The sequence below is a fragment of the Agelaius tricolor genome, unplaced genomic scaffold (genome assembly GCF_023055355.1).
Source record: "Agelaius tricolor isolate 1412-34295 unplaced genomic scaffold, bAgeTri1.0.p SCAF_37, whole genome shotgun sequence".
Taxonomy (NCBI): Eukaryota; Metazoa; Chordata; class Aves; order Passeriformes; family Icteridae; genus Agelaius; species Agelaius tricolor.
The window spans coordinates 3,049,232-3,062,215 of record NW_027269297.1 but is presented as its reverse complement, the minus strand read 5'-3'; the positions used below and the strand labels follow the sequence as shown (position 1 = coordinate 3,062,215).

The 12,984-nt window shown below is 48.0% G+C and overlaps 1 protein-coding gene across 11 annotated transcripts in view; it reads left to right on the top strand.

Annotated features, from left to right (window-relative positions):
• Positions 1-12,984, top strand: part of CACNA1B (calcium voltage-gated channel subunit alpha1 B) — a 334,736-nt gene that overhangs the window by 287,226 nt on the left and 34,526 nt on the right. For all 11 annotated transcript variants that reach the window (XM_071453699.1, XM_071453697.1, XM_071453694.1 and 8 more), the window contains 5 exons: positions 1,062-1,178; positions 4,636-4,701; positions 5,290-5,381; positions 7,016-7,166; positions 8,294-8,421. In XM_071453699.1, the coding sequence (XP_071309800.1) occupies positions 1,062-1,178; positions 4,636-4,701; positions 5,290-5,381; positions 7,016-7,166; positions 8,294-8,421 (554 nt within the window). The remainder of the gene's footprint in view (positions 1-1,061; positions 1,179-4,635; positions 4,702-5,289; positions 5,382-7,015; positions 7,167-8,293; positions 8,422-12,984) is intronic.

Sequence of the window (12,984 nt, the reverse complement as noted above, 5' to 3'; positions counted from 1 at the left end):
GACTTCTGGTAAAACAATAATCCAAGGGAAATTTTTGCTCATCTTTACCAAGCAGAGCTCCTTATGATTATATTTGCTGCTTCACTGCTCAATAGTTTAAAGTGGGATATTTTCTCTCTTTAGCTCACTCAGTCAAATAAGTGGCTGTGATCAGAGAGCCACAAAAAAGTGAATTATGGAAACAGGGAATATTTTTTCATCTCCTTAAAATAGGAGGGCAAGAGGGATCTGGCTTTTGCATGTTTTGTTTTGGAAAGAACCCTCTCTAGATTAGCTCATTGGGGCAAGAATCCTCTTTTCCCCGAAGGAAAGAAAAAAAAATGGGGTGAGGGGTGGGGAGAATCCTAGAAAACAAAATCAGAACCTGCCTCCAGCAGTTCTTTGATCCACTTGTGCAGACACATTTAACAAGAATTTGGAAAACCAGCAGGTTCCTAAGGCATCTTCCTGCTGGTGAAAGCTCCACCTCCCCTATTGACTCGCTGCCCTTGATCCATCTTCCAAACAATCTTCTGGTGCCGTTTCTCCTTGGCAAACCTGTCCAGTTCCATGCTGTACAAACACTGGAAACCTCCAGGTTGGAAAACATCCTCATTCTTCCAAGGATGTTTGAATCTTCACTGGACAGTGCCTTTCTTTGTCCCTTGCCAGTGTCTTGGCTTAAGTTCAATTCCCTGTCAAAACTGAGCTGACCAAGACTTTCAGCCAACCTCATTCCTTTTCAAAATGAAAATCTGGCACCATCCCCCTCTCCCTGAGTCTTGAGGGGGAGAAAATCTGCCTTGCTCTAAGCAAATCAGCCCTCCAAGGACAGCGTGACAGGGCCTTTTCCTTTTCTCTCATTGAGCCAGTAGCAGAGGGGAGGGCTCTTGTGGAGAGGGGTTTTCTCATTCTTGCTGCATGTGGAGTGATCTGCACTGACGAATGTTTCTTTTGGAAGGTTTTCTGGTGGCCGATTTGCTGCTTAGATCGTGAAGCTGGTAATTTTAATTTCTTTTTTGCGGGCTGTGGTTTCGGATCGCGGTCGTTTCTGAAGGACACAAAACCTTTACTTTCCACAGGACAACTTCATCAACCTCAGCTTCCTGCGGCTCTTCCGGGCAGCCAGGCTCATCAAGCTCCTCCGCCAGGGCTACACCATCCGCATCCTGCTCTGGACATTCGTGCAGTCCTTCAAGGTGAGCCTTGGCCGTGTGGGGAGAGGTTCTGGGGAGAGGGTCGTGCTTGGTGCACGTGGAGCATTTTCCAGTGAGGATCCAAGAGCTTCCCTGGTCTTGGAACAGCCTCTCTGCACCTCTACAGAGCGATTACAGGAATTTGGAATTCAGGAATTCTTCAGGAAAGAGGATTGGTGAGCACTGCTCAACCACAGGAATATTAATTCTGCAGAAAGTCAAACTGGTTAGCACCAAGAATATTAATTGTTAATTCAACTGGTTGGCATAACAAGGGATATTAATTCTGCTGAAAGTGAACTGGTTTGCACTGACCATTCCTAGGAATATTAATTCTGCTAATAATGAGCTGGTGAGCACTGCCCAGCCACAGGAATATTAATTCTGCAGAAAATCAAACTGGTTAGCACCAAGAATATTAATTGTTAATTCAACTGGTTCGCAAAACAAGGGCTATTAATTCTACTGAAAGGGAACTGGCTCACACTGACCACTCCTAGGAATATTAATTCTGCTAAAAATGAGCTGTTGAGCACTGCCCAGCTGCAGGAATATTAATTTTCTACAGAAAAGAGAGCAGGTTAGCACTGACCATCCCCTGAAGGCTGCATTGTGGGGGATGAGGCTGAAGGGCTGCTTGCTCATGCAGATTCCAGCAAGTGTTCAACAGTCAAGTTGCCCTTGAAACTACCCCAAAATCCCTCTGACAAAGTCTGGATGCTCAGGAATTTGCATAAAGAAGCAGTGGCCTGACTGATGAGTGCCTTGTTTTTCACCTGCAGTGAGTGTAAGGTTAAATTACCTGTCCCAGGAATTGGGTGTGGTGGGATCTGACAGAGGTGAAACCCAGCCCCTGGAGCTTTGGTAACACAAACTGTGAAGCTGTAGAGCCACAGGCCCGGGTTTGATGATTGGAGGATTAAAATAATGAGGTTTTTTTGAGGTTTTGTTGTGAAATTGAGGCAGTTGCTTTGCCTTGTTTCCTTTACCTCTGCCCTTCCTCCTGCCAATCCCCAGCATATTGAATTAGCTGTTTTCTAGATCTAGAAAAGTCCAAATGCCCCAAATCTGGTTATTTTTACAGCTCTCAGCTGCTTTGCAGCCCATTTTTCATTGTTTGATGCTTTAACTCTGGTCCTGGAGCTTACTCAGGTTCTGCAGAGCAGGGAGGAGAACACGGCATGAGCAGCCAGGATTTGTGGCAGTGATCCTGGGCTCTGACACACCAGTACTCATGGGCTGGGAGCTGTGGGTGCAGAGCCCCAGCCCCTCTGTGGGGTCTGCAGGTGTGAGGTGTTCCCAGTCAGGAGAGAGTGGATGGATGTTGGGAAAATGGGCTCAGCCTTTTCCAGCACAATCTCAACTCTTCTCATATCCTGTGTCCAGAGTTTGGCCCTGACGTGCAGCCAGGACATTCCTGGGCTTCATGAGGAGCTGTTTGTCTGTCTGTGCCCCCAGCTCAGAGCTCTCAGGCCGTGTCCCTCGTGCAGAGGTGTCCAGCAGAGGTGTTCAGCAGTCCCTTTTTCCCAGCTTTCCTCCAGGTTTTGTCCCAGGGGTGCCTCAGGCCCAGCGATGGCGGCCAAGCCAGGGATGGGATTGTCCCGCCCTGCTCTGGGCTGGGCCTCACCTCCAGTGCTGGGGGAGCTTTGGGTACCTCAGTAAGAAAAATCTGTGAGAGAGTGTCCAAAGGAGGGGCACAGGGATGGGGAAGGGTCTGCAGGGGCTGTGAGGAGCAGCTGAGGGCTCTGGGGTTGTTCAGCTGGAGCAGAGTGAGGGCAGAGCTCCCCGGGGCTGCAGCTCCTCCCGAGGGGCAGCTCCCATCTCTGCTCTGGGCCAGGGACAGGAGCCAGGGCACGGCTGGGGCTGGGCCAGGGCAGCTCAGGCTGGAGCTCAGGGCAAGGTTCTTCCCCCAGAGGGTGCTGGCACTGCCCAGGCTCCCCAGGGAATGGGCACGGCCCCGAGGCTGCCAGAGCTCCAGGAGCCTTTGGGCAGCGCTGCCAGGGATGCCCAGGCTGGGGTTGCTGGGACAGGGGCTGGGCAGGGACAGGAGTGGCACTCGATCCTTGGGTGTCTTTTCCAACTCAGGATATTTCATGTCATATCCAACTCAGGATATTTCATTATTCTACAATTCCTGCTCCCTTGGCCTGCAGAACTCCTGCCCCAGGCACCACAGGGGCTGGCCTGAGGGCAAGACTTCTCAATTTTTGAGTTATTACTAATTAAGAGGCATTAATTACCCATTCATTTAGTCCAAGTGGGAAATAGCTGTCACTCTCAGCCTGGGTGACATAATTACATTGCAGCCTTCACTGATTTCTTGCTAAAACTCAGAATCTTTTTGTCCTCCTGGGATCCCAAACTGGGCCTGTTTCAGAGCAGGAACTCATTTCTGGGATGGAGATTTATTTATTTTTTTTTTCTCAGACTGAATTTTCAGCAAGGTCATTAACAATTAATGTTCATACAATGATGCACACAAAATGTTCACTGCCGAGCCTCGGATTGTGTTTTCCCTGCTTGCTGCTTCCAAGGATACAGAGAGAGCCCTTGGAAAGCCCTGCCTGTTGTGTGATCCATGAACACCTGGCTCCAGGGGTTTGTCTTCTGAGGACAGCCAGAATTCTTCATATCCTCTTCCCAGTTCCTACACCTGAAGGACTGTATTGGTTTGAACAGACAGGTGTCTGCTAAGGAAGTCAGGAGCCTCCCTTGAAATGGAAAATGTAAACCCCCTCCCTTCAAATTGTTATGATTTTGAAATTAAGGGGCTCTCAGGCAAAGATATGGGAATAGGAATAACAGTTCTGTACTAGGAAAATTAAAATTACAAATGCAATAGTGCAAAAAAACCAAAACAAACAAACAAAAAAAAAGCCAGCACTGTCAGAGTCAGAATCCAACCTGCCCCCTGTGTGTCAGGGTGGTGGCACAGCCCCATCCCATGGGGGCTCAGCCCTCCTGCAGTGCCAGCTGTGGTTCTGCTGGAGCAGGGATCCTGCACAAGGGGGGAGTTTTCCTCTGCAGCTCCAGGGCTGCTGCAGATGGGCCTGGGCTCCCTCTGGCCATGCAGGGCAGCAGAAGCTGCTCCTCTGGCAATGCACTGGGCAAAGGCTGCTGGGCTGTGCCAGGCTCACATTGGATCCAGGTAGGAATGCTTGGCTCCTGCCCTGGGCAATGCAGCATCTCCCCATGGGATGCTGGAATTGGATCAGCCCTGCAGGGACACTCAGTGGCCATGGACAGCAGAGATCTCCTGCAGGGAGGGTTGGCTGGGGGAGAGATCAAGAAAAAACTGCCCATGGACAGCAGAGAACTGCCCCAGCTCTGACAGATGGGGATAGGATACACAGCTCCATTTCTAACCTAAGACCAGGGCAAATGCCACAAAACTCAGTCCTGCCAGGGAATTCAATGTTTGCATTTGCTGTCATTAATCCCCCTTTTTCCTTTCCCACAGGCCTTGCCTTATGTGTGTCTCCTCATTGCAATGCTCTTCTTCATCTATGCCATTATTGGCATGCAGGTAAAATATTTCATTCTTTCATTCTGCCTATAAGCAGCCTGGGTTTGTTCAGGGTGCAGTTGGTTGTTGCATCCACAGCAGGAGCAGCACTGATTTGGGGTGAGGCAAAATCTCTTCTTGTCTGGTGTCAGGTAAATTAGAAATGAAAAAAAAAGACCTCTTTTTCTACTTTAATTGTCAGTTTTTATGTTAAGTGTCCCCAGTGAGCTGGACAAGCCAGCTGTGGGCATGAGCCTGGATCGCATTTCAGCACTGGACATCTGTGAATCCCACAGGAAAAGACCTTTCCCCTGGCTATGGACACATCAAGAGGCTGAGAGGAGGGAGCAGCCCAGGCACTGCACCTTCCTGAGAAGAAATAATAAACTTTTCTTGGCCTGGGATGGAGCTGAACTGCTGGAAAGGACCTTTGTGAATACAAAGCACATTAATCTTGTATTTGATCTCCACTACACATTTTTATCTCCCTTTTCAGCACAGAAATTATTCCAGCTTTTGAGAGCCTTTAAACGAGGACAAATTTTTTCCCTGCCTTATTTTCCAGCTCCACTTGATGTGCTGGCTGAATCCCTTCTGTTTTCCTGGCAGGTATTTGGGAACATTGCCTTAGATGATGAGACCTCCATTAATCGGCACAACAACTTCCGCACCTTCCTCCAAGCCCTGATGCTCCTGTTCAGGTAAGGAGAGGATAAAACATCCTCTGCTTTGTGTGGGAACAGCAAAAATATCTTTGTGCAGGTGCCAGTTGAGCTGCTCAGACTTGGGCATCCTTTAAAATAGGGGTTTGTGTAAATTATCCATTCCTGCTTCCTTCTCCTCAGCAGATTGGATTCAGCCCCTCCACAAAGTGAAACCCAGAGCTGGGACCCCCCATGGCAACTCAGGCAGAAGCTGAACACAGATCAGAACCCCATTGGTTCAACTGATTGATGGGTTTCCTCTCCTGAAACTTGGTCAATTTTTACTTTTTTAGTGAGAATTGCTTTAATTGGCAATTTTTGCGTAACCAGAAGTCACCAGCTCCTACACCAACCTCACCTCTGCTTCAGAATTCAGGTGTTTCCCTCTGGCTTCATCCTGCCTGCAAATGAAGCATTTTCAAGTTGAAAACCAATCAATTAAAGAACAGATTTTCATTTTAAGACCTGGCAAAGCAGGCCCTGCTCCAGCTCAGGGCACTTTGGGGGAGATGTTCCTCATCCAGCTGTGGAGACCCCCAGTGAACAGCAGCCCCTCCCAGCCCTGCCAAGGCTCAGCTCCAAGGATTCTGTGGTGCTTGGTGCTGGATCCTTGCCTGGGAGTTTCTGTGAAGACAGACAGAAATGGAATTAGCCCTCTCTAGCTGAGAATAATCCCTGGGCTCAGAACTCTGAATTTTAATAAACTGGGTCATTATTCAGCAGCCCCAGAGCAGTGGCAGTAAGGAGCAGAGGCAGCAGGATTGGGATGGGAGCTGGTTTCTGCACAATTCCTCACAAAGGGGATGGGCCTTTAGCACTCAGGCACTAGGGGGGAAATCTGCTGTAATTCAGAGTAGCCTGGAAATTATTCCAGGTTAGATGGAGCACTGAGTTTTCCCAAAGTTTGTGTGCTGGCTGTGGGGATAAAAGGCAAAATTCCTTTTTTTCCCTCAATGTTGAGGGAAAGAAAAGGAATTTTGGGAAGCAAAAAATTGAGTGAAGCAGGAATTCAGAGTAAGTGCATATGGAGAATCCCTGACTTCCAAACCAAGGGTGCACTTCACAGGAACTGCTTTATTTTGAGGACAAACTCACTGGGACTCCAAAGTTTTTCCTTTTGGCTCTTTTCTCTCAATAGTAGAAGTCAGAGAGGGAGGAGGGAAGAGGTGAAGGACACGCAGGAGACTGTGATGAAAAAGAGACCCAATTCCAACCAGCCCATGCTGGAATTTATCTGCCTGATAAAGGAAATAAGAGATTCCAGTGGAAAAGCCTGGTTTCATTTCCCACCCTCTGCACTGGCTTTAGAGCCAGCACTAGGTTCAAAAGGCAACAATCTAAACTCTGTTTACTCAGATTTGTTTAAATCAATCTGGTTATATTCTCCACAGAAGCAATAAAGCTTTTAGCCTACCTGAGCCTGTCTGGTTTCTTTTACCCCCCTGTAACAGAGGGAAATGTTCCTTCTCCTTTCTTTTTCATGAGTTATTCCAACTCCCAGTGTAAATACAGTCTGTGCTCCTGGGCACAACCTTCCCCCTCATTAATTTGGTTAATTGGGTGCAGTATTATTGCAGGGTGGCTGTCATGGGGAGGGGTGGATAAACTCAGCCTCTGCTCTGGTGTTGCAGGAGCGCTACAGGGGAAGCCTGGCACGAGATCATGTTGTCCTGCTTGAGCAACAGAGCCTGTGACCCCCTCTCTGGCCTCACCAAAAAGGAATGTGGCAGTGATTTTGCCTATTTCTACTTTGTGTCGTTCATTTTCCTCTGCTCCTTCCTGGTAAGTCAGTCCTGAGCCCCCAAATTGGGGGTGCTGCTGTGGATCCCCCAAACCTTCCCCTCCCCACCCCTGTGCCTCCTCCTCATCCCTAATTATAATTTAGACACCACCAGGCCAGCTTTGCTAAACCCCATTTATCATCCTGCTGATAAAATCCCCAAAGAGATCATTTAGTCATTAAAGGGAAAGGGTTTATCTTTCTTCTCACAGGGGGTCTAAATTTGGAATTAAGCATTCACGGGGTTTGTCTTGATTTATACCATCCCTTTGAAGAAGGGCAGTGGGACAATGTCTGAGTTCAGCAGCCTTTCCTGGGAGCATCACACTCATTTCACAGAACCCCAGGATGTGCTGAGATGGGATCTGGGCTGGATCAAGCTGGAGGCAGCACCAGTGATGGGGATGTGGAAAAATGGGCAGGAGAGGAGGAGACAGTGGTGGCATTCCCAGGGATCCAGGACTCTGTCCCAAGAGTTTCTCCCTGGGGTGAGGCTGCTCCTTGTAGGAACATCCAGTTATGGGAATCATGCATGCTTCTCTACCAGGTTTTAATTTTTAAAATTCTCTTTTCATTCCCATTCCCCTTCCTCTTTACCTTCCATTCTTTCCTTCCCATTCCTTCTTCCCTTCCCATTTTCCTTCTCCTTTCCCCTTTTCTCCCTTCCCCTGTCTCCTTTCCCTTCTTTCTCCCTTCTCTCTTCTCCTTTCTCCCTTTCCTTCTCTGTTCCCCTCTCTTCTCCTTTCCCCCTTCCTTTCTCCTGTCCCCTTTCCTCTCTTCCCGCTCTCGTTTCTTTTCTCTTTTCTCTGCTTCTTTCTCTGTTCCCCTCTCTCTTCTCCTTTTCCTTCCTTTCTCCTTTCCCTTTTTCTCCCTCCTCCTTTCTCCTTTCCCTGCTCTTCTCCTTTCCCTTTTTCTCCCTTCCTCTTTCTCCTTTCCCTTCTCCTTTCTCCCTTCCCTTCTCTGCTCCCATTTCCCTTCTTTCCATTTTCCTCTTTCCCATCCCTTCTCTTTTCCCTTCCTTTCTCCTTTTCCTTTTTCTCCCTTCCCCTTTCCCTTCTCCTTTCTCCCTTCCCTTCTCTGCCACCCTCTCCCTTCTCCTCTCCCTCTCCCTGCCCTCCCATCCCCGCAGATGCTGAACCTGTTCGTGGCAGTGATCATGGACAATTTCGAGTACCTGACCCGGGACTCCTCCATCCTCGGCCCGCACCACCTGGACGAGTTTGTGCGGGTGTGGGCGGAGTACGACCCGGCAGCCTGGTACGTGCGGGGACAGAGGGACAGCAGGGCGGGACAGGGGGACAGGGACAGGGACAGAGGGACAGCAGGGCGGGACAGGGGGACAGCGGGACAGGGACAGAGGGACAGCAGGGCAGGACAGGGGGACAGGGACAGGGGGACAGCAGGGCAGGGACAGGGGGACACCAGGATACGGACAGAGGGGACACTGGGGTAGGGACAGAGGGGACACCGGGCTGAGACAGAAGGACACCAGGATAAGGACAGAGGGACACCGGGCTGGGACAGAGGGACAGGACAGCAGGATAGGGACAGAGGGACACTGCAGCTGTAATGCTGCACCTGAGCAGGCTCAGAGCCCGTTTAGCAGCCCCAGGATTTGGGGCATCACCTCTGTTAAATGCTGCAATTCCCTGAGCGCTGGAGAGGAACAGACCTGGTGTCACTGCAAGGGCGTTTCCTTCCCGCACAGCCAAGCCCTGAAAGCAAAGCCCAGCCAAAAATGAACAGATGAAAGCCTCAGTTCCACTGAGCCCGCCTAAATGGCCCTGGAGAAAAGCGATTTAGCACTTCCAAAAGGAGCTTTTGGTTCCTGCATCCCATCCGGAGACGCAAATCCGCAAATCTCTGGCTGTTGGCAGCACTTGAGGGAGTGGGAGAGGTTCACACCTCATTTGTGCAGCGTTGTTTTAATTGAGATCCACCTTGGTGGTTTCCCCAACGCTGTGGAGACACCTCAGGCTGCATCTGAGTCAGGTCCTGCAGGCTCTGCTCCATCCTCCCACCCGCTCCCACAGGGAATGATGTGATGCTCCTCTGCCTTAGGGTGGTTCCCTGGAAAAATGGGATTTTTTCAAACAGCCTTTCCTCATTAAACACATTTTCCTCCTGGAAGCCTCCTTGTAGTGACATCAAACTCTACGTGGGAATTTTGGCCTTTTGAGTAATATTTAGCTCTGGAATTGCAGTTGAGGTTCTAAGATGTGCAAAAAGATCAGGATAAAATGAAATGGGCCAAAGTTTGGAAGTGTTTAATTCTTATATTTAATTCTCTGATAAAATATTCCTGATTTATGAGTGGGTTAAAGGAGGGGATGGTTTTCTCACACTGAACAATGTTTATTTTAGGGGTTTATTTTTAAATTTAATTTTTTTTCCAAGACACAGGGAACCTGGACACTGGGCTTAGGCAGTGGAGCAGTAGCACAGACCCCAAATTAAGGAATTTTTTCTTAAATTGAGGGAATGGCCCTGCCCAATGACCACTTCTAGAGCAGGACTGATTTAATAAATTGCTTTTCTGTACTGCTGCACCACAGCCCTGGTGATGGGGTTATTCTCATTTCTGGATGCTCTGTCCCAGGTCCCAATAATTCCTTGATATTCTATTTGGGAATTTGCCTGTTGGGAGACTCTTTTTTCATTTAAAGCTCTGCTAATTTTGGATCCCTTTTTTCCTCCCTGTGAGTTCCTGTGCCATGAATCTCCTCTGGATTTGTGATGCTCCCAGCTCTTCCAATCTTTCCTTTCTTTTTTGTTTCCCTTCAGCAGAGACAGAGGCAGGGAGTGTTTGGATAATCAGCATCTCAAACTCCCTGCTAGGATGCAATTAAACTGCTTTCAAATCTCACTTCAAATGATTTAGCCTAACTTGAAATGGAAACTTGTTCCAAAAACCTGCATTTCTCTGAACTGTGGGAGATTTGAACTGCTCCAAGCCACCCCTACTACCAACCTGAATATTTACTCCACACTTACTACCAGCTTGTAATCTCCAGGCAGATTTTCATCCCCACAAGGTCTGTGACACAGCAAATCCTTTGTGGGGATTCAGCAGGCACAAATAGCTTTTCTTTTTCCCTTTTTCCAATCCAATCCTGTCTCTTCCCACTAGAAAATCTCAATGAGGCTGAAAACTGGGGGTTGCTCCTTAGCAAAACAGCCTTGGCTCTACATCCCTGGGAGGAGGAACACACCTGCAAGGGGGAGAATGGGATCAATGTGGATTTTTAATGTTTTTATTCGGGAACTTTCCACCCAGAAGAGGCACCAGCACTGAGTTTACAGGAAGATTTCTCGCTCTATTAACTCTGAGTCACTCAGGGGCCAAACCTTCCACTCCCAGAGCTGCTAATGCTGAAAATGTCACATACTAAGATGCTAATTCTGGATTTTTGTTTTTATTTTTTTTTTCTCTAACCCTGTTCCCTTTCCACCCTGGTGGGAAGTTATTGAGTGTGAACAGTTCCACTGAAATCACATTTTCAGAAGTGGGACTAAAATCTCCACAAATCTGAAATCTTTTCACACTTTAAGCAAGAACTGAGCTTTCAAGCATTTTGATTTAAGACCTTTCTGATCTTCCAGGTCTTTTTCAACCCAACTGATTTAATGATTGGATTATTCCATGATTTGAGCTGAATGTGGTCACTAGCTGATCACTTCTCCCAAGGTCTCTTCCTTGATTATCCCAAGGAAAATGGAATTACAGTGTTTATCCATTTTTCTTAGCTTGAGACCCCAAATGAAAGATACTCCATAACTGTTATATTTTATTATATAGATAATACTTTAAACACAACCTAATGTGTATTTTACCCCTGTTTCTGATATTACCATTGGTTTTGTTACAAAATCCAACTCCCTGGAAACTTTTCTAGGAAAAAACTGTTGAAATTGAAGTTAAAAAAGGCAGTTAGGAGCTGTCATTCCAGCTGTGCCACCTTCCCTAGGGGTGAGTAACTGGGAAACTGTTACTGGGGAAAACTGCTGGATTTAGGGGTGACAAAAAGCCTTGAGCTCACAAAAAGAAAAAGAGAGACTGAGAGAAATGGGGAGTACAGGGTGGTTTGTTGGGAGTTAATTAAGAAAGTAAGGAAAACAGGATTTAAGGATGAACAGGGAAAGAACACAGAATTGGATTTCTAGGAGCTTTTATTTGTTCAACATATAAAAAGTGAGGTCTTTCTCTGTTTTGTTCCTCTCCCAGTGCCCACCCTGTGGATATAGTGGTGATGTTGCTCTGGCCATCCCATTGCCATCAGCTGTTCCCTCAGGAGGAGCTGCAGGTGTTCCCAAAGGAGCTCTGGGCTCTCTGGGATAATGGGATGCTGAGGAAAATCAGATTTAAAGAAAAGGTGGTGCTGCTCCATCCCTGGAAGCGTCCAAGGCCAGGCTGGAGGGTGGAAGGTGTCCCTGCCCATGGGAGGGGGTGGGATGGGATGGACTTTAAGGTCCTTCCACCCCAAATCATTCTGGAATTCTCTGAATCTGGAAAAGGATCCCTGTTTGTCCAGATTTTGTGCCATGATCTCCCAATGCAAAGCATCTGTTGGTTTTCCACAGACTCTTAGAGAGCCAATGGAAGTGTTCAGCCATGTTTTCCACACCCTGATTTTCCAGAATCCTTCTAAAATTGTAAGGAAAGTGTAAACTTGGTGCCTCAGGTAAACCCAAACCTCTTTAGACCCACAATTAGGCCTGGAGCAAAGACTTGCATGGTTCCATTTGCTCTCAAATTCATAGTTTGGACTCGACTGGGGAAAGCTTTGAATAGACCTTAATTCTTCACATCCCAAAAAGCAGCAACACTGAAGGAGTTCTCCCAAAACATTCTAGCCTTCTTAAGAGAATGCACCAAAATAAATACAGGGAGGCCACATGACTTGGTTTGAAAAGCCAGGTGTCTGCTAAGGAAGGCAAGAGCCTCCCTTGAAATGGAAAATGTAAACTCCCTCACTCTGAATTATTATGATTTTGAAATTAAGGGGCTCTCAGATAAAGATATGGGAATAGGAATAACAGTTCTCTACTAGGAAAATTTAAAAATACAAATTTAATAGTGCAAACAAACAAAAAAAAACCCACTGGCAGAGTCAGAATCCAACCTGCCCCCTGTGTGTCAGGGGGTGGCACAGCCCCATCCCATGGGGGCTCAGCCCTCCTGCAGTGCCAGCTGTGGCTCTGCTGGAGCAGGGATCCTGCACAAGGGGGGAGTTTTCCTCTGCAGCTCCAGGGCTGCTGGAGATGGGCCTGGGCTCCCTCTGGCCATGCAGGGCAGCAGAAGCTGCTCCTCTGGCAATGCCCTGGGCAAAGGCTGCTGGGCTGTGCCAGGCTCACATTGGATCCAGGTAGGAATGCTTGGCTCCTGCCCTGGGCAATGCAGCATCTCCCCATGGGATGCTGGAATTGGATCAGCCCTGCAGGGACACTCAGTGGCCATGGACAGCAGAGATCTCCTGCAGGGAGGATTGGCTGGGGGAGAGATCAAGAAAAAACTGCCCATGGACAGCAGAGAACTGCCCCAGCTCTGACAGACAGGAACAGAACACACAGCCCCATTTCTACCCTAAGGCACCAAATCATTCCAGTTTTCTTCAGAGGTAGTTTTGAAGTTTGGCTCTTCCCACCTAGGGGTTGGTTATACAAAAAAGTTTGAGAAATATAGTCCTGCTGTTTAATTAGCTGAAATTATTGTGGGAAGTTAATGAGACTGACCATAAAGCTCCCAGGAGGTGTCTGGTTTCTCCTTCTGGTATTGAAACTGGGATTTTCCCAGTGCCAGTGCCCAACAGGCTCTGGAGG